General features: G+C 44.5%; 1 protein-coding gene across 1 annotated transcript; it reads right to left on the bottom strand.

Annotated features, from left to right (window-relative positions):
- Positions 1-2,658: 2,658 nt before the first annotated feature.
- Positions 2,659-21,989, bottom strand: vimr2 (vimentin-related 2). Its single transcript, XM_087799527.1, has 10 exons — positions 21,883-21,989; positions 18,253-18,400; positions 18,051-18,185; positions 15,608-15,727; positions 13,841-13,936; positions 11,382-11,507; positions 10,629-10,703; positions 6,575-6,709; positions 6,365-6,489; positions 2,659-2,735 (listed from the first exon to the last, which is right to left on the bottom strand). The coding sequence occupies exons 1-10, from the start codon at positions 21,987-21,989 to the stop codon at positions 2,693-2,695; spliced, it is 1,110 nt and encodes a 369-aa protein (XP_087655653.1). The 3' UTR covers positions 2,659-2,692.
- Between the last annotated feature and the right edge of the window lie 128 nt (positions 21,990-22,117).

Genomic DNA, 22,117 nt, shown 5'->3' with positions numbered 1-22,117 from the left:
GATTCCTCTGGTCAAATTATTCCTGATGTTTCTTACACATTTTTGCTGATGACATCCAGCTCTACTGCTCTGTTGATCCAACTGAGCCCCAGAGGCTGAACTTAGACAATTGTTGCTAGAAATCAAACAATGAGTGAAAACACTTTGAAGCTATATGTGGACAAAAGTCAAACTCTGATGATTGCTCCTGGTGATAAGATTCCAGGGTTGAGTCAGTACTTCAGTGACTTAAGTCAGTCTGTCAAACTGAGCCTGAGAAACCTGGGTGTTGTATTTGATAAAGACATGTCTCTTGTTCGACACTGAAGAAAACTGACCAGAAACTGTTTCCTTCAACTGAGAAAAATCCCTAAACTTAGGAAAATGTTGTCACAACACGATCTGGATCTTATAATCCATGAGTTTGTTTCTTCTCGTCTGGACTATTGTAACAGTTTATTTTCATGTCTAAACAAGAAGGATCGTCTCGTCTGCAGTTGATTCAGAACTCTGCAGCCAGAATTCTGAGCCGCTCCAGTAGAAGAACTCACATTTCTCCTTCAAACTCTTCACTGGCTTCCAGTTTCTTTCAGGATCATTTAAAATTCTGGTTCTTACTTTCAGATCTATTCATGGTCAGACCTTCATGATCTGATCCAGACTTCCTTTGGAACCATCTCTGTGTTTGATGATCTACTGACTCCTTCAAGAAACATCTTAAGACATGTTTATTTGTTCAGGCTTTTTCTTGATTCTCTGAGACTCCTGTGTTCTTCTCAGTATTATCTTGACCTTTAAAGTATTTATTTTATTGAGTATTGTTTTGATTGTTTAAGTTCTTTGTGACCCTGGTCTGGAAAAGCGCTATACAAATACAAATTACTTACTTACTTATTCATCTTAAAACTCTCTTTGTTTAAGATTCATCTTAAAACTCTTTATGTTAAGAGAGGGCGTTGCACAAATTCTTAAAACCAGGGTTGTATTGATGAAACACTTTCTTACCGACACACACATGTGGCAACTTTGAAAACGACCTTTGACCCTACGACCGTTGACTTATCCTGCTGACCCTGAGGACGAAGATCGACTCGATGATGATGAAGATGTAACAAGATGATGTCGTTGACGTTACCTCAGGCTTCATCACATGAACACGTGTTATCTCCGACACCTGCCACTCAGGCTCGCTGTGATGTCATATCCTGGAAAAATAGTTTCAACACTATAGCAGGCGTAACTCATAGAGTCTGGTTCTATTCCAGGTTTCTTCACTCATTGATGATTCTTTTCTCCAACATCTTCTTCAACCAAGTCTTTACATCACTTTGTTCTTGAAGTGTCCTGAGAGAAGGAAGTCAACCAGACTTCAACAAGTCCATCCATCTTTCCCTCGATGAAGTTCCTCAGCAGAGAAACACCTGAAGCCTGATCCAGCTCCACGTGTCCTGAGGTCACAGTCGGAATTCCTCTTCCTCCAAACACGGCGACATCTGACCTCATGACCTTCAATCTTCCTCTGACTCACTCAGGTGTTCACACTTCCGACCGAACATCTTCTCGAGCTGCTTGAATCCATCACAGTGTCGTGTGTTACCAACAGGTTTCCTTGAGATGTTGAGCTTCTGGTCGTTCCTCACCCTCCTCGTGATCATTGGTCAGATCATCTGCTGAGCTCCAGACCCAGAGAGATCGACTTCCACGTCAGTAAACAACAGTCTTCTCACCAGCTTCTTGTCCGTGGTCTACACTCTGGATCCTTGGAGGTCGGCGTGTGATTGATTGACGGGCGTCTTTGTACAGATGACATGTTGAGATCAGGACTTTCTTCAAGACTACTGTGTCAGAATTCTATAAAAGATCAAATAATTCTTTCACTTCTTGTCATTATTTGTGTAAATTTTTAAATGATGTTTTTCTCTCACTGTTAAAATGAACCTTAAACATAAAGACGTTCAACTTACGATCAAATACTCGTTTCTTCACTAATCTTCTCCAAGTGCTCGTAGATCAAATGTCTTCACACACTCACTGGACGTCGGTCAGAACCTTGAACTGCTGAGGTCACATGGTACTTCTGGACCTCAATGAATCAGGAAGTCTCGTCAGAACAGGTTCATCTCATGTGATCCACTATAAGCTCCAGTTTTATCCTTCGTGCTCATTAATTGCTGGGAATGTGGAGATCTCCAGTGAGGAACATCAGAGAACATTAACTCTGGGTTTGATCTCCTTCTCATAAGACATTCAAAGAAAGCAACTCAGGTCCAGGAGGTCACGACCCCGGCAGAAGAAACATCCACATATGACTGGATCTGTTGTCACAGAACCTTTTGAAACACATTTAATGTCAAGATGGTTCGAGAGAAACTAAATAGTTTGAGAGTTAAACTGTTTGACAGACGAGATGGTTCTGCTGAAGCTTCATGAACGAGACCCTCAGAGTTTGAATCAACCTCAACATCAGGTCCTCAGGGCTGCGGCGTCAGAGGTCAGAGGTTAAGAGCAGCCATCAGTGGCGTTTGAGTGATGGACGAGGAGATGACGCAGCATTGGTCACATTTCTTCGTCCAGAGATAAACTCAAGGAAACATCAGAGACTGGACGAGCGTCGTCACTTCTCAAAGACCTTCAGACCAAAGACTACAAACCTGAGACTGGAACAACGAGTGTGTTTGTGTTTTTATTTCATGTTGGATCAACAACACTTTCTTCAAAGGTCTCGCAGCCGCTGATCCTCCTCCTGCACCAGGTTCCTGAAGAACGATAGAAACGAAGACATCAAGACATTTGTCAACAACGTGTAGTTTCTGCAGATTTTAATGGTGCGTTCAAGAGCGTAGGATCTTTTAAAACAGGAAACACTTAAATACTGTTTCACTTCAATGAAAGTCAAACAAACACTTTCTGTCAGTGGATAAAACAAATGAAGATTTTAGTTCATTTCACTGTTCACTGAACTTTTATTTACACTTTTTATTGTTATTTTACTTTAAAGGTTGTTGTGTTTTCATAGTTTTGTTCAATGTTTTTGTTTTTATTCAATAGGTTTGTGTAAGAAAATGAAGAAAAAGTGTCTTTTGTGTTGAGTTTCTAGAAGAAATAAAAGTGTCGCCTGCTAAGAAGATTTTATAATAAGGTAAGGTAAGGTAAGGTAAAACTTTATTGATCCCTCAGGAGGTCTCCTTCGGGAAATTGTTTTTTACCAATAGCCAGCAATTTTTCATAAACAACAAAAAAAATCATACATAAAAAATAAAATAAGAAAAGAACATAAGAGGAAGAACAAGATGACACAATCTAAGTATAAAGATAAAGATAAAGAACAAGATCAAAGAAAAACAACAAAGACAAAGGATACAAAGACTAACATGGAACAGATCATCCAGATACTCTCACTCCTGCCCCCAAACTCAGAATTGTACAACTTAATAGCCCGAGGGATGAATGAGTCCCTGAGTCTATTTGTTTTGCACCTGGGTAGGAGCATTCGTGCACTCATTCTGCTTCTCTGCTCACTGATGACAGTGTTCAGAGGATGACTGTCATCATCCATGATGGACAGTAGTTTGTTCAATGATCTCCTCTCAGCAACCGTCACCAGTGAGTCCAGCTTCATTCCAACCACAGAGCCAGCCCTCCTGATCAACCTGTCCAACCTGTTGACCTGTTGACCTGTTGACCTCCTCTTGGACACATTTCCACCCCAACACACCACAGCATAGAACATGACACTGGCCACCACAGACTGATAGAACATGCAGAGGAGCTTCTTGCAGATGTTCAATGATCGAAGCCTACTCAGAAAGTACTTCTACTCTGAACCTTCTTATATACATGGTCTGTATTGCAGGACCAGTTTACTGTCCAGACACACACCGAGGTACTTATAGTTGTCCACTATCTCCACCTCATCGCCTCTGATGGACACTGGACGTGGCTTTGTCCTGGACCTCCCGAAGTCCAAGACCAGCTCCTCGGTCTTTGAGGTGTTCAGCTGCAAGTGGTTCCTCTCACTCCAGTCCACAAAGTCACGTATCAGACTCCTGTACTCGTCTTCGCTGTTGTCCCTGATGCATCCAACAATGTCAGTGTCGTCAGCATACTTCTGGACGAGACTCAGCTCTGAGTTGTAGCAGAAGTCTGAAGTGTAGATGGTGAAGAGGAGAGGAGCCAGTACTGTCCCCTGAGGTGCTCCTGTACTGCACACCACAGTGTCAGACTTCCTGCTGAGCTGATCTCATGGCGTCCCTGTCCCTGACTAATGATCTTATCCTTGTTTTTTTGTTTGTTTCCTTCATCTATTTCTTCTTTTGTCTGAACTGATGAATCACAGAATCTAAACTATTAAATGTACTTTCATCACCTTCTTACAAAGTTATTTTGAAAGATGTAAGTGTTAATGTAACCAAGTTACTAGTTTAAACTCAGCACTGGTTACGACAGTCGTCACTTAAATGATCATCAAGTCTCTGGATTCATGAAACTCTGATCGAGGATTTATTGATTCTTGACAATCAACAGAATCTTTGATGTTATTTAAGTGTTTTGTTCACGGAACAAAGTACAATGTCAATCAAACTGTGACAAACATTCTTAGTTCATTCTTCAATCAACAGAGTTTCTGACAAAGATCAAATATAAAATATTAAAAGATCACATGTTTTAAACACAGATTCAAGATCAAATGTTTTAATGATCCATAATTAATCAAATACATTGTTTCATTTCAATTTTAAAAAGTATTACAATAATACAAAAGTTTCATTTGCTTTACTCTGATGATGCAGGTCAATAAAAATGATAAAATGGATCAAATAAAGGCATATTAGTAATAAATGATGAATTAAATCCTAGTTACTAGTTAATTATTTTAATTCAACTGAAACAACAGTTATTTATTAATATGAACATTTTATTTGTAGACATTTGTTTATTTTACCATTTCTTCTCCGGGAACGATTACAGTCGAAGGTTTGAACATGAAACCATCTGATGTCAAATATGATCAAAGTTTTATATTTGTTGAAGTGTTGGACTCTACTGCCCCCTGCTGTTGATGACTCTACTGCCCCCTGCTGTTGATGACTCTACTGCCCCCTGCTGTTGATGACTCTAGTGCCCCCTGCTGTTGATGACTCTAGTGCCCCCTGCTGTTGATGACTCTAGTGCCCTCTGCTGTTAATGACTCTACTGCCCCCTGCTGTTAATGACTCTACTGCCCTCTGCTGTTAATGACTCTACTGCCCCCTGCTGTTAATGACTCTACTGCCCTCTGCTGTTAATGACTCTACTGCCCCCTGCTGTTAATGACTCTACTGCCCTCTGCTGTTAATGACTCTACTGCCCCCTGCTGTTAATAACTCTACTGCCCCCTGCTGTTAATGACTCTACTGCCCTCTGCTGTTAATGACTCTACTGCCCCCTGCTGTTAATGACTCTACTGCCCCCTGCTGTTGATGACTCTACTGCCCCCTGCTGTTAATGACTCTACTGCCCCCTGCTGTTAATGACTCTACTGCCCCCTGCTGTTGATGACTCTACTGCCCCCTGCTGTTAATGACTCTACTGCCCCCTGCTGTTAATGACTCTACTGCCCCCTGCTGTTAATGACTCTACTGCCCCCTGCTGTTAATAACTCTACTGCCCCCTGTTGTTAATACCTCTACTGCCCCCTGCTGTTAATGACTCTACTGCCCCCTGCTGTTAATGACTCTACTGCCCCCTGCTGTTAATGACCCTACTGCCCCCTGCTGTTAATGACTCTACTGCCCCCTGCTGTTGATGACTCTACTGCCCCCTGCTGTTGATGACTCTACTGCCCCCTGCTGTTGATGACTCTACTGCCCCCTGCTGTTAATGACTCTACTGCCCCCTGCTGTTAATAACTCTACTGCCCTCTGCCGTTGATGACTCTACTGCCCCCTGCCGTTAATGACTCTACTGCCCCCTGCCGTTAATAACTCTACTGCCCCCTGCTGTTAATAACTCTACTGCCCCCTGCTGTTAACTCTACTGCCCCCTGCTGTTGATGACTCTACTGCTCCCTGCCGTTAATGACTCTACTGCCCCCTGCCGTTAATAACTCTATTGCCCCCTGCTGTTGATGACTCTACTGCCCCCTGCTGTTGATGACTCTACTGCCCCCTGCTGTTAATGACTCTACTGCCCCCTGCTGTTAATGACTCTACTGCCCCCTGCTGTTAATGACTCTACTGCCCCCTGCTGTTAATAACTCTACTGCCCCCTGCTGTTAATAACTCTACTGCCCCCTGCCGTTTATGACTCTACTGCCCCCTGCTGTTAATAACTCTACTGCCCCCTGCTGTTGATGACTCTACTGCCCCCTGCTGTTGATGACCTGTGATGTCAGGTGTGAGCTCACCTGTAGGCAGTGATCTCCATGTCTCTGTACATCTTCTCCTCCAGCAGCTCCTGGTACTCCTCACACTGATGCTTCATCTTCTGGCTCAGCTCACTCTGACGACGTCTCATCTCAGATGCTCGACTCTGAATGTTGAAGGTGCTCAGATGAATCCACTGAGCAGGTCTGGACCGTTACACTCCGTGATGCAATCATCTGTTTCCACTGTACCTCCAACTGTGCGATCTCCTCCGGGTACGTGGACCTCTTCATCTCCAGCTCATCCTGCAGATCTGACTCGCTCCTATGCAGCTCCTGTAGCTCCTGAAGCTCCTGAAGCTCATGCAGCTCCTGCTCCTCTGGTGTCTGACATGTAGAAACACAAGTCATCAGGACATGACGGTGAGAAGATGTCAAACCTTCAGGTGTGGAGCATCTGTATCGTCTTCTTTAAAGAGTTCACGTTTAATGTTGTGTTTATGTACGAACAGTGTTGAGATGTAAACATGTTAAATTTCTGCTTGGACGTTGTCGCCCCTACTAAGACTGTCCGCTGTTACCCTAATAATAAACCGTGGGTAACAAAGGAGGTCAAGGATGTCCTTAACAGGAAGAAAGTGGCATTCAGGAGCAGAGACAGGGACGCCATGAGATCAGCTCAGCAGGAGGTGAAGCGATGCTTGAGGGAGGCAAAGGACACCTACAGGAGGAGGTTGGAGGAGAAGCTGAGCCGAGAAGAAATAAGAGAGTCTGGGATGGTGTTAAAACCATCACTGGACACAAGACCAAGGCCTCTCTGACTGCAGTGGACACGCTGGAGGAGGCAAATGGACTGAACAACTTTTCAACAGGTTTGAGCAGGTCACCTCACCCTCACTGCTGCCCGCCTCAGGACCTGCCCCACCTTCTTGTGCCCCCCTCAGCTCCACACAACCACTTCCCAGCTTCACGTCACTCCAGGTACAGGATGTACTTCGGAGGATTCGTCCAGGGAAGGCTGCTGGTCCTGATAAGGTGTCTGCTCGACTGCTAAAGACCTGCTGAACAAGCTGAGCCACTCATGCATGTCTTCAACCTCAGTCTACGGCTGGGGAAAGTACCAACTCTGTGAAGACTTCCTGTATCGTTCCAGTCCCTAAAAAGATCCGACCGAGCTAAACGATTACAGACGGTGGCACTGACTTAGCAGCTGATGAAGACACTGGAGCGGCTGGTCCTCAAACATCTCAGGCCACAAGTCCAGCACGCGCAAGACCCTCTGCAGTTTGCCTACCAGCCAGCAGTTGGAAGATGCCATCCTTCACCTCCTGCATCGGACCTACTCCCACTTGGATAAAGGAAGCGGTTCAGTGAGAATCCTGTTCCTGGACTTTTCTAGTGCCTTCAACACTATCCAACCTACTCTGCTGCAGGACAAACTGACACAGATGCATGTGGACCCTGGTCTAGTCTCCTGGATTACGGATTATTTTACTGATAGACCACAGTATGTCAGGCTGAAGGACATCAAGTCTGACACTGTGGTGTGCAGTACAGGAGCACCTCAGGGGACAGTACTGGCTCCTCTCCTCTTCACCATCTACACTTCAGACCTTTCAACTCAGAGCTGAGTCTCGTCCAGAAGTATGCTGACGACACTGACATTGTTGGATGCATCAGGGACAACAGCGAAGACGAGTACAGGAGTCTGATACGTGACTTTGTGGACTGGAGTGAGAGGAACCACTTGAACCCCTCAAAGACCAAGGAGCTGGTCTTGGACTTCAGGAGGTCCAAGACAAAGCCACGTCCAGTGTCCATCAGAGGCGACAAGGTGGAGATAGTGGACAACTATAAGTACCTCAGTGTGTGGATGGACAGTAAACTGGTCCTGCAACACAGACCATGTATATAAGAAAGTTCAGAGTAGAAGTACTTTCTGAGGAGGCTTCGATCATTGAACATCTACAAGAAGCTCCTCTGCATGTTCTACCAGTCTGTGGTGGCCAGTGTCATGTTCTATGCTGTGGTGTGTTGGGGTGGAAATGTGTCCAAGAGGAGGTCAACAGGTTGGACAGGTCAAGAGGTCAACAGGTCAACAGGTCAACAGGTCAACAGGTCAACAGGTTGGAACTACTGTCCATCATGATGATGACATCATCCTCTGAACACTGTCATCAGTGAGCAGAGAAGCAGATGAAGCATGAATGCTCCTCCCATGATGCAAAACAAATAGACTCAAGGACTCATTCATTCCTTGTGTTATTAAATTGTACAATTCTGAGTTCGGGGGCAGGAGTGAGAGTATCTGGATGTTCTATGTTAGTCTTTGTATCTTTGTCTTTGTTGTTTTTCTTTGACCTATGTTCTTTGTCTTTATCGTTCGACTTAGATTGTGTAATTTTGTTCTTTCTCTTTATGTTCTTCTTATTTTATTTTATTTATTTTATTTTATTATTTTTTATTGTTTATGAAAAATTGCTGGCTATTGGAAAAAAACAATTTCCCGAAGGAGACCTCCTGAGGGATCAATAAAGTTTTACCTTACCTTACCTTACCTTATGTGGTTCTGTGTGTGTTCATGAAAAACATGATTGTTACGTGTTTTATAAACACTTCACATGTTCTTAATAACATACATGCAATAAAGTAACAGCAAAGAAAACAAACATGCGTCACTTCAACACTGAAATACTTTCACTAGTTTACTGGAGTTAACGCGAACGAAGGTCACTTCAAACACACATTCACTTCAAAACCTTCCAGACATTAATAATCGATCCAAGAAAAAAATCAAATGATTGTTTTGTTTCTGAAAACAAAGGTGTCATGGGTCAGATCCAGGCCAGATGTTGATCATGTGACTTTACTTCAACCTGGAGCCGTCATTTACTCTCTCTGGCATGTTAAGTGGCGACATGTGTGTGTGTGTGTGTGTGTGTGTGTGTGTGTGTGTGTGTGTGTGTGTGTGTGTGTGTGTGTGTGTGTGTGTGTGTGTGTGTGTGTGTGTGTGTGTGTGAGTGTGTGTGTGAGTGTGTGTGTGTGTGTGAGTGTGTGTGTGTGTGTGAGTGTGTGTCTGCTACATTATATACATCCCTGGATCAGCACTGATCTCACTACAATCTGTTTGTTTGCTCATGTTGTGTCTCAGGGAGAAACCAGACCTGCAGCAGATCAGGCTGAGCTGTCCATCAGTCAAAGAGTGAGTGTGTGTGTGTGTGTGTGTGTGTGTGTGTGTGGTGTGTGTGTGCGTGTGTGTGTGCGTGTGTGTGGTTTATTTACATTAGTGCTGCTCGTGAAAGTGCTTCAGTGATGTCGAGCCGCATGATGGTTCCAGCTGTGACTCGTGACATTATTTTAGTTTCTTATTAATTGTGTTTGTCATGTTGATTATTAGAACAACTTGATCCATGAGTTCACGTCGTCCTCAACTCTTCAGAAACTCCTTCACTGACTTCAAGAGAGAAAAATATGTGTTGATTCAATGTTGTTGTTGCTCTTTTTATTGAGCTTCACATTTATTTTAGTACGTGACCATTAGCTCAGAGGTGAGCTCACTCGTCCTCCACGTCTATCTCTGCTGCACAGCTGACAAAGTCTCTGCTGATCTCCTGCTGATACATCTGCTCTCAACCTTCACGTCTGGTCAAGTGTCTGCAGGAAGTCCCGCCCACTTGCCCTCCTGTCACTCAAGCCTGGCCTCCCGCCTGCAACTGTGGGAAACTTTCATTTGCAGCGTTAAGTGATTTAGGATCTGAAGCAGGATGTTTGAAGCTCTTTGAAGACGTGGACGAAGAATGAAGGATCTGATGAGATCGAAGTTTGAAAACTTCTCACATTTGAAAGTGAGACAAACGTTGAATCACTTTAAAGGTAAAAAACCAAAGCAGCCAATTCTAGAAAGAAAATATCATCAGATGAAATCTGTTATTTAAGTTATATTTGCTTCATCTTCAATAAATAATCATCAATTACTATTTGTCTAGTTCAACTGTGTCTGCATTATCTCTTTATAGAAATTTTTTTTTTTCACATTCATCTCTAGTTAGTGTTGAACCTTCTCGTTTTTATGTTGAGCTACAAAACATTGTTTTACAAATATTAACAAATAAAAAGATGTGGATCTTGAGTCTGGATCGATCGTCAGATGTTTGAATGTTTTCAATGTTTTGATCTCAGTTGTCGTCTATAGTGTCAGCTTGAGATGTTTTGATCGTGTTTCTCTCGCGTCAGCGAAGGATAGAAGATGTTCTTGAAAGAAGTGAAAGAAGTGAAAGAAGTGAAAGAAGTGAAAGAAGTGACGTACGATCAGCTTCACGTCGTCGTCCGTCGCTGAAGCGTGTTCATCAGCAGCTGGAGAACAGGTCGAGCCAGACGTGTGCTGCAGACAAACGTGTCGAACATTAGTCCATGTACACACATTAACACACACATTAACACACAATGTTATTGTTCATTAATAAAGCCTGAATAAAGCCTTTCTATTCTATTCTTAATTCCATGAAGTTTGAAACATTATTTTGTATTTAACACAATCATTTTCAAGAATTTTTGTCAACTTTAAATGAAAATAGTGTTGAAGTGAAGAACGTTTCAAAGTTATAAAAACTTGAAAGTCTTCATGATGAACCGACACGACAAGAAAAGACAAACATCAGATGATCTCAAGTCTGGTCCTTCAGGGACATGTTCCTGGTGTTTATATAAAGGATCTGCAGACACAGACACCTTCTCCTAAACGTGTGCTGAGGAGTCCAGCAGTCTGACTACAGCGCTGACCTTTGACCTGGACAGATATTCCTGCACCAGAGGAGGTCAGAGGTCACACTCAGTGAAAGAGACTCTCAGAGATAGAAGAGTCCAAATATGTCATGGATCTGTCTGCTGGTGTTTTGATGGACGTCAAACATGTGAAGGAACATCTGGAGCGAACAGGGAGGCGGAGATGAAGGTCAAGTGGAGGTCGTGGTCCATTGATAAAACTATTGGTACATTAGACTAAAACACTGGGAAGAAAAGTATTTTGGCTTCAGAGTGTCATACCCTAATAGTGTCATACCCTAATGTCGTCCAGTAGGTGGCAGTAACGTGCCTTCAAGTCCAGGGCTGCAGAGAGATCCGGGCGTTTGAACTTCTTGACCCTCATCGCTGCTGTTGCACCATCAGTGAGGAGATCCTGCACCTCCTGCAAGGTCAAGAAGATCTTCTTAAGTTCTCGTCCATTTAAATACAATAAAATAATTTCTCCTCCGGGATCAATAAAGTATCGATCGATTGTTTACTCTCATCGAAGCAGACGCAACATTGTGAAGTCCAACCTCGAACAGGTCTAAAACTACAATTCCCAGAATTCATCAGCAACAACAAAATGGCCGCCTGTCACCCAATCAGTCAGTGACACCTGTTCCCTGACTTTTCTAGAGCCTTCAACACCATCCAGTCCACTCTGCTGGAGGACAAATTGACACAGATGCATGTGGACCCTGGTCTGGTCTGCTGGATTACGGATTATTTTACTGATCGACAGTATGTCAGGCTGAAGGACATCACTGTGGTGTGCAGTACAGGAGCACCTCAGGGGACAGTACTGGCTCCTCTCCTCTTCACCATCTACACTTCAGACTTCTGCTACAACTCAGCGCTGAGTCTCGTCCAGAAGTATGCTGACGACACTGACATTGTTGGATGCATCAGGGACAACAGCGAAGACAAGTATAGGAGTCTGATACGTGACTTTGTGGACTGGAGTGAGAGGAACCACTTGCAGCTGAACACCTCAAAGACCAAGGAGCTGGTCTTGGACTTCGGGAGGTCCAGGACAAAGCCACGTCCAGTGTCCATCAGAGGCGACGAGGGGGTGGCCCGCTTCCGGGGGTTTTTTGATGGTGCGTGGGGGCGGGTGCTGGCGGGGGTGGCTGGGGTGGTGGATGGGGGGTTGCGCTGGGGGCGGTGCTGGGGCTGGGGGGTTGCTGGTCCCGCCGACGGGGTCGGCGGGTGAACCGTCAGGGGTGGGGCTGGGGCTGGCCGGGTGTTCTGGATGACCTTCCGGCCCCGATGGCCCCGATGGCTTCACCTGGTCTGTGGTGGGGGGCCTGTCTTGGGGTGGGTGTCTGCTGCAGCGGTGGCTGTGGTCCTCTACCCGCCCTGTGTGGCATGTGCCGTGGTCGGGGGGTTTGTCGTCCTTGGTCCTGGGGGTTCGTGGCCGGGCTGGTCGGTTTTTCGGGGGCTTCCCGGGTGGGGGGGGGCCGCATTGGGGGGACGGCGGAGGCATTGGGCGGACCCATGTTACCGTAGTGACCATGTACCGCCCATGCAAGTGCTGCTGTCCCCCTGTGTGATGCATGGTGGGTGGGGGCGGTGGCTGGGGGTCAGTACGTGTGATGGGCGGGGCCTCGGCACCTTAGAGACCGTGGACTGCCCATCGAATACTGCTGGCCCCCCAAACTTCCCTCATGGGGAGGTGGGCTGCGGCTGTTGGGGACGGTCTACAGTTCAAAGACTGGGGGCCGTTCCCGGATGGCTGCGGCCCCATTGCGCCCGCCCTGCCCGCACAACCGTGGCCCCCCTGTGACCCGGGGGACCTGGACCGGTGCCTGGCCATTGCTCCCCCGGGCTCATGCGGTGGCACTCAACCCGGCTACTGGCCGTGTCCGCAGGGTATTGGGGGGGGTTCCGCCGCCGCTGCTGTGGTGGGTCCCCATCTCCTTGACTCGGTCCCCTGCTATGGACTTGGTGGCGGCCTGACGGTCTGGGGGTCCTCCGTCGCCCGGCCTGGATCTGCTGTGCTAGGTATGTGCCCTCTGGCCTGGCTATTTCAACCCCCCCCCCCCCTCTCCCCTCTATATATCTTCACCCGTCACCGGAGTCTGTATACCTGTGTATTGTCTACATTTTTCCCAAACCCACACCTTTTTATTTCTCTCCCGGAGCCCCAGGGATCCACCTCCAGAGCTGCTGCTGATCCAGGGATCCACCTCCAGAGCTGTTGCTGATCCAGGGATCCACCTCCAGAGCTGCTGCTGATCCAGGATCTTCACCACGTAATCAGATCCCGAGTTCTCTCCAGCACCCCCATGGACCCTCCTAGACTCTCCTCTTTTCTCTCACTATATCCTCCCTCACTCCTCTCCTTATCCATCTGTCTACCCCCCCATCCTTCCTCCCAGCCGGTCAAAGCGTCAGGCCGTCAACAATGAGTCTGGTTCCGCTCAAGGTTTCTGCTTCTAAAAGGAAGTTTTTCCTCGCCATTGCTCACTGTACAGTGTTTTGTTTCTTGCTCTTTGTTGAATTGCTGGATCTATTTTTCCTTAATCAACTGTAGTCTTATTTCAACTGTATAGTGTCTTGAGATAACTTTGTTATGATAAGACACTTGAAATAAAATTGAATTTAATTGAATTTAATTTAATAATAGAATCACTGCTTTAGTTTGTTATCACACGTCTGATCCTCAGTAAAAGTACGATTGTTATCAAAGTTCTCCTTCATTAAACGTGTAAAAAAAGGTCCTGAACTCACCGCCTGATGTTCAGCCTCCATTTTGAGCAGCAGCTGCTCGTAGATGCGAGTTTGATTCCTGAGCGCCAAACACTCAACGGTCGTCGCATCCACTTCCTGCAGGGAGAGACTTGATGGACACGTCACTCAGAAGTGAACATACGTCGTAAGAGACGTCAGCGTCTACAGTTCCTCTCTGGCAGGAGGACGTTCCTCTTCTGCTTGGGTAGATTTAGATGGTTCTAGATTCCATGATGGACTCGTGCTGCAGAGAAGCTTCTTCCATGTTTGTCACATTCAAACATTCATGCTACTGACGTGTGAGTCGTTAGATTCATGTTCAGAGTTTACAAAGTTCATTGAAGGACTTCAAGTTGTCCGCCCGGTGATGTCATGAAGCACTTGTGTGTCTCACTATAGTGTGTAGATCTATTGTTGTGTTCATTCTCTGAGCTCCATGTTAACATCTACTAATGTTTCATTCTCTCACTGAGCTCCATGTTAACATCTACTAATGTTCCAGTGAAGCCACAAAAGCAGTGACTGTATCTCCACCTCCTTCCATGTCCCATTAACGTGGAGCAGCAGCTTCTACAAGAATGTCTTCTACTCCCACCTTCGCCACAAATTGTCCGACTGCAGCTGCTTCCAATTCCCTTCCAGACCCACATGACGGCACAACATCAGCGCCTGGTTTACATCTGTATGTGAGGAAGTCTATCTGCCAACATCTGGTGCTTCAGCTTCTGATCAACGCTCATGAGACTGGAGGTGAGACAAAACTGCCCCCTAGTGTACAGCAACACCATTACATGCTACTTTCGCTCAGGCCGGGTCAACATATTTACTTGTTGTTCTCACTATGAGTCACGTGACCAAAGGAAACAACATATTGTTGATTGAATTTAGTTTTATCTTTGCCAATAAAAAAGCAATAATATATATATAATAATAATAATATATAACGTAAAATTTAAAAGTGAAGGAAATTATATAAAAGCATTTTTTTCTTTTGAAGATGAAAAAATATAGATTCATTTGAATCAATTTATTTTCAGCGACCAGAAATTAAAAAATGTAAATCACAAAATTAAAGTAAGAAAAATTGAAAATCAGATTTTCAATAATGTAATAATGTAAAAAAGAAAATACTGCCAGAAACATTTCTGTAGTTCTTACCACAGGGCCACATGAATACAGTCCAGGGGCCACATGAATACAGTCCAGGGGCCACATGAATACAGTCCAGGGGCCACATGAATACAGTCCAGGGGCCACATGAATACAGTCCAGGGGCCACATGAATACAGTCTAGGGGCCACATGAATACAGTCCAGGGGCCACATGAATACAGTCCAGGGGCCACATGAATACAGTCTAGGGGCCACATGAATACAGTCTAGGGGCCACATGAATAAAGTCTAGGGGCCACATGAATACAGTCTAGGGGCCACATGAATACAGTCCAGGGGCCACATGAATACAGTCCAGGGGCCACATGAATACAGTCCAGGGGCCACATGAATACAGTCTAGGGGCCACATGAATACAGTCTAGGGGCCACATGAATAAAGTCCAGGGGCCACATGAATACAGTCTAGGGGCCACATGAATACAGTCTAGGGGCCACATGAATAAAGTCCAGGGGCCACATGAATACAGTCCAGGGGCCACATGAATACAGTCCAGGGGCCACATGAATACAGTCCAGGGGCCACATGAATACAGTCCAGGGGCCACATGAATACAGTCCAGGGGCCACATGAATACAGTCCAGGGGCCACATACCTGAGCGACGTCCTGCTGCTGCTGCTGGACAAGCAATCGTTTCTGGACGACCTTCTCTTGCTCCATCTTTAGATCAAACACCTGCCGCCGCAGTGTCTCCGCCTCACAGAGCATCTGATCCTGAGACACAGAGAAGGTCACGACCTGCAACACTGACACTCCTGCAACACTGACACTCCTGCAACACTGACACTCCTGCAACACTGACACTCCTGCAACACTGACACTCCTGCAACACTGACACTCCTGCAACACTGACACTCATGCAACAACTGACACTCCTGCAACAACTGACACTCCTGCAACACTGACACTCATGCAACACTGACACTCATGCAACACTGACACTCCTGCAACACTGACACTCATGCAACAACTGACACTCCTGCAACAACTGACACTCCTGCAACACTGACACTCATGCAACAACTGACACTCCTGCAACACTGACACTCCTGCAACAACTGACACTCATGCAACAACTGACACTCCTGCAACACTGACACTCCTGCAACACTGACACTCATGCAACAACTGACACTCCTGCAACAACTGACACTCCTGCAACACTGACACTCATGCAACACTGACACTCATGCAACACTGACACTCCTGCAACACTGACACTCATGCAACAACTGACACTCCTGCAACAACTGACACTCCTGCAACACTGACACTCATGCAACAACTGACACTCCTGCAACACTGACACTCCTGCAACAACTGACACTCATGCAACAACTGACACTCCTGCAACACTGACACTCATGCAACAACTGACACTCCTGCAACACTGACACTCATGCAACAACTGACACTCCTGCAACACTGACACTCATGCAACAACTGACACTCCTGCAACACTGACACTCCTGCAACACTGACACTCATGCCGCAACTGACACTCCTGCAACACTGACACTCATGCAACAACTGACACTCCTGCAACACTGACACTCATGCCGCAACTGACACTCCTGCAACAACTGACACTCCTGCAACACTGACACTCCTGCAACAACTGACACTCATGCAACACTGACACTCATGCAACACTGACACTCCTGCAACAACTGACACTCCTGCAACACTGACACTCCTGCAACAACTGACACTCATGCAACACTGACACTCATGCAACACTGACACTCATGCAACACTGACACTCATGCAACAACTAACACTCCTGCAACACTGACACTCCTGCAAAACTGACACTCATGCAACAACTGACACTCCTGCAACACTGACACTCATGCAACAACTGACACTCCTGCAACACTGACACTCATGCAACAACTGACACTCCTGCAACACTGACACTCATGCAACAACTGACACTCCTGCAACACTGACACTCCTGCAACAACTGACACTCATGCAACACTGACACTCATGCAACACTGACACTCCTGCAACAACTGACACTCCTGCAACACTGACACTCCTGCAACAACTGACACTCATGCAACACTGACACTCATGCAACACTGACACTCATGCAACAACTGACACTCCTGCAACACTGACACTCCTGCAACACTGACACTCATGCAACACTGACACTCCTGCAACACTGACACTCATGCAACACTGACACTCATGCAACACTGACACTCATGCAACAACTGACACTCCTGCAACACTGACACTCATGCCGCAACTGACACTCCTGCAACAACTGACACTCCTGCAACACTGACACTCATGCAACAACTGACACTCCTGCAACAACTGACACTCATGCAACACTGACACTCGTGCAACAACTGACACTCGTGCAACAACTGACACTCCTGCAACAACTGACACTCCTGCAACACTGACACTCATGCAACACTGACACTCATGCAACACTGACACTCATGCAACACTGACACTCATGCAACACTGACACTCATGCAACACTGACACTCCTGCAACAACTGACACTCCTGCAACACTGACACTCATGCAACACTGACACTCCTGCAACAACTGACACTCATGCAACAACTGACACTCATGCAACAACTGACACTCATGCAACAACTGACACTCATGCAACACTGACACTCCTGCAACAACTGACACTCATGCAACACTGACACTCGTGCAACAACTGACACTCGTGCAACAACTGACACTCCTGCAACAACTGACACTCCTGCAACACTGACGCTCCTGCAACAACTGACACTCATGCAACACTGACACTCCTGCAACAACTGACACTCATGCAACACTGACACTCCTGCAACAACTGACACTCATGCAACACTGACACTCCTGCAACAACTGACACTCATGCAACACTGACACTCATGCAACACTGACACTCATGCAACAACTGACACTCATGCAACACTGACACTCCTGCAACAACTGACACTCATGCAACACTGACACTCCTGCAACAACTGACACTCCTGCAACAACTGACACTCCTGCAACAACTGACCCGGTCTCGTCCGAGCTGCTCCACCACGTCATCCAGACAGTGACCCGCCTGAACCACAACACCAGAGTCCAGATCGTCTTCATGACCCTGGATCTTCAATTGAAGATGTTCGTTCTCCTCCTCGACACAACGAGCCTCCAGGGAAGGAAGAGCAACTTCAGAGACGACTTCTTATGGACATGAAGACAAGAAAACTTCAGACCAGCTCAATAAGTTGCACCAGGCGGTCGTTCAGGTTCGCGATGACGCTGCGCTCCTGGAACATCTTACTCAGACCCTCCTTGTTGAGAACCTTTGCAGCTTTGAAATCCAATTTGTCGCAGTAGCAGTCAGAGTCGCAGTCAACAACTCTGTAGAGAGAAGACTGTTGTTTCCTTTTTCTAAACAAATAATCTCTGTAGAAATAAGATTGTTTTAATAATATAATTAATATCTGCCGAACTTTACCCAGTATCCACTCTGGTGTCATTAAACATCAACTAGTATGGACTCTGGTGTCATTAAACATCAACTAGTATTAACTCTGGTGTCATTAAACATCAACTAGTATCAACTCTGGTGTCATTAAACATCAACTAGTATAGACTCTGGTGTCATTAAACATCAACTAGTATCGACTCTGGTGTCATTAAACATCAACTAGTATCAACTCTGGTGTCATTAAACATCAACTAGTATCAACTCTGGTGTCATTAAACATCAACTAGTATCAACTCTGGTGTCATTAAACATCAACTAGTATCAACTCTGGTGTCATTAAACATCAACTAGTATCAACTCTGGTGTCATTAAACATCAACTAGTATCGACTCTGGTGTCATTAAACATCAACTAGTATTAACTCTGGTGTCATTAAACATCAACTAGTATTAACTCTGGTGTCATTAAACATCAACTAGTATCGACTCTGGTGTCATTAAACATCAACTAGTATCAACTCTGGTGTCATTAAACATCAACTAGTATCAACTCTGGTGTCATTAAACATCAACTAGTATCGACTCTGGTGTCATTAAACATCAACTAGTATTAACTCTGGTGTCATTAAACATCAACTAGTATCAACTCTGGTGTCATTAAACATCAACTAGTATGGACTCTGGTGTCATTAAACATCAACTAGTATCCACTCTGGTGTCATTAAACATCAACTAGTATCCACTCTGGTGTCATTAAACATCAACTAGTATCAACTCTGGTGTCATTAAACATCAACTAGTATGGACTCTGGTGTCATTAAACATCAACTAGTATTAACTCTGGTGTCATTAAACATCAACTAGTATCAACTCTGGTGTCATTAAACATCAACTAGTATAGACTCTGGTGTCATTAAACATCAACTAGTATCAACTCTGGTGTCATTAAACATCAACTAGTATCAACTCTGGTGTCATTAAACATCAACTAGTATCAACTCTGGTGTCATTAAACATCAACTAGTATCAACTCTGGTGTCATTAAACATCAACTAATATCAACTCTGGTGTCATTAAACATCAACTAGTATGGACTCTGGTGTCATTAAACATCAACTAGTATTAACTCTGGTGTCATTAAACATCAACTAGTATCAACTCTGGTGTCATTAAACATCAACTAGTATAGACTCTGGTGTCATTAAACATCAACTAGTATCGACTCTGGTGTCATTAAACATCAACTAGTATTAACTCTGGTGTCATTAAACATCAACTAGTATCGACTCTGGTGTCATTAAACATCAACTAGTATTAACTCTGGTGTCATTAAACATCAACTAGTATCGACTCTGGTGTCATTAAACATCAACTAGTATCAACTCTGGTGTCATTAAACATCAACTAGTATCAACTCTGGTGTCATTAAACATCAACTAGTATCAACTCTGGTGTCATTAAACATCAACTAGTATCGACTCTGGTGTCATTAAACATCAACTAGTATTAACTCTGGTGTCATTAAATATCAACTAGTATCGACTCTGGTGTCATTAAACATCAACTAGTATTAACTCTGGTGTCATTAAACATCAACTAGTATCGACTCTGGTGTCATTAAACATCAACTAGTATCAACTCTGGTGTCATTAAACATCAACTAGTATCGACTCTGGTGTCATTAAACATCAACTAGTATCAACTCTGGTGTCATTAAACATCAACTAGTATCGACTCTGGTGTCATTAAACATCAACTAGTATCAACTCTGGTGTCATTACACATCAACTAGTATCAACTCTGGTGTCATTAAACATCAACTAGTATCCACTCTGGTGTCATTAAACATCAACTAGTATCAACTCTGGTGTCATTAAACATCAACTAGTATCAACTCTGGTGTCATTAAACATCAACTAGTATCAACTCTGGTGTCATTAAACATCAACTAGTATCAACTCTGGTGTCATTAAACATCAACTAGTATCAACTCTGGTGTCATTAAACATGAACTAGTATCGACTCTGGTGTCATTAAACATCAACTAGTATCGACTCTGGTGTCATTAAACATCAACTAGTATCAACTCTGGTGTCATTAAACATCAACTAGTATTAACTCTGGTGTCATTAAACATCAACTACTATCAACTCTGGTGTCATTAAACATCAACTAGTATCCACTCTGGTGTCATTAAACATCAACTAGTATCAACTCTGGTGTCATTAAACATCAACTAGTATCAACTCTGGTGTCATTAAACATCAACTAGTATCAACTCTGGTGTCATTAAACATCAACTAGTATCAACTCTGGTGTCATTAAACATCAACTAGTATCAACTCTGGTGTCATTAAACATCAACTAGTATCAACTCTGGTGTCATTAAACATGAACTAGTATCGACTCTGGTGTCATTAAACATCAACTAGTATCGACTCTGGTGTCATTAAACATCAACTAGTATCCACTCTGGTGTCATTAAACATCAACTAGTATCAACTCTGGTGTCATTAAACATCAACTAGTATTAACTCTGGTGTCATTAAACATCAACTAGTATCAACTCTGGTGTCATTAAACATCAACTAGTATCAACTCTAGTGTCATTAAACATCAACTACTATCAACTCTGGTGTCATTAAACATCAACTAGTATCAACTCTGGTGTCATTAAACATCAACTAGTATCAACTCTGGTGTCATTAAACATCAACTACTATCAACTCTGGTGTCATTAAACATCAACTACTATCAACTCTGGTGTCATTAAACATCAACTACTATCAACTCTGGTGTCATTAAACATCAACTAGTATCAACTCTGGTGTCATTAAACATCAACTAGTATCAACTCTGGTAGTGAATGTTCTTCAAGACGCAGTAACTTCTCATCATGACCATGTTTTACACTTTATCACATTTATTTCACATACTTTATAAAGTTGCCCTGAAATCTGGACGAACGAGAGGTTACGAGAGTCCATTATGGCGTAATAAGGGCTTCACTCCTCCAGCAGCTGTAATCACGCTTTGTTTATACAACGAGTCCCTTGGAGGTGGAGACTCTCTGGATTGATGAAGCGCGGTGACAAACCTCTGGCCTAATGTGACTCTCTTGTGTCAGGATGTTCAAGTCTCTCAGAACCTTCAGTTCATTCTCAACAGTAAACAAATCTCTAAATGTAGATTTGGAGCCAGGGCCTTCAGACTCGAGCACCTCTGCTGTGGAACCAACTAGTGGCTTCAGTCTGGAGGACAGACACTGTATGTTTAAGATTCATCTTAAAACTCATCTTATCCTTCTGATAAAACCAAGCTCTCTCCAACTGTCAGATAATGAAGCTTGTTGTGAAGCAATATTTCACCACAATAAGAATATTGAAGCAAATATTTTCAAAGCCATGTTGTACCTGGATCTGATGGACGGCAGAGCAGCCGACGTCCTAAACGATCCATTTCCACGCCAGTTGTGCTCGTCAAAGATCTTGCGGTACGAAGACACCCGGAGCACGGACATGGTCTAGGAGCAGCTGAGCAGATAGAGATCGAGTCAGAGGTGCAGTTATAAACCACCTCACAGAATGTGTCGTCCTCCTGAGACTCACAACAGACCAGGACGTCAGGCCCGAACCATTTCACACAAGG

Source organism: Callionymus lyra, chromosome 9 (genome assembly GCF_982586985.1).
Source record: "Callionymus lyra chromosome 9, fCalLyr1.hap1.1, whole genome shotgun sequence".
NCBI lineage: Eukaryota > Metazoa > Chordata > Actinopteri > Syngnathiformes > Callionymidae > Callionymus > Callionymus lyra.
Note: the sequence above shows the minus strand (reverse complement) of the source record. Positions and strands in the feature narration are given on the sequence as shown.

Bases quoted from the DNA above. Each gene is read 5' to 3' on its own strand.
- vimr2 (XM_087799527.1), bottom strand. From the start codon at position 21,989: ATGTCCGTGCTCCGGGTGTCTTCGTACCGCAAGATCTTTGACGAGCAC. The intron at 6,710-10,628 runs GTACGTCACTTC...TCTACATGTCAG, and splicing joins ACGACGACGTGAAGCTGATC to ACACCAGAGGAGCAGGAGCT. The intron at 6,490-6,574 runs GTACAGTGGAAA...TTCAACATTCAG, and splicing joins AGGAGATCGCACAGTTGGAG to AGTCGAGCATCTGAGATGAG.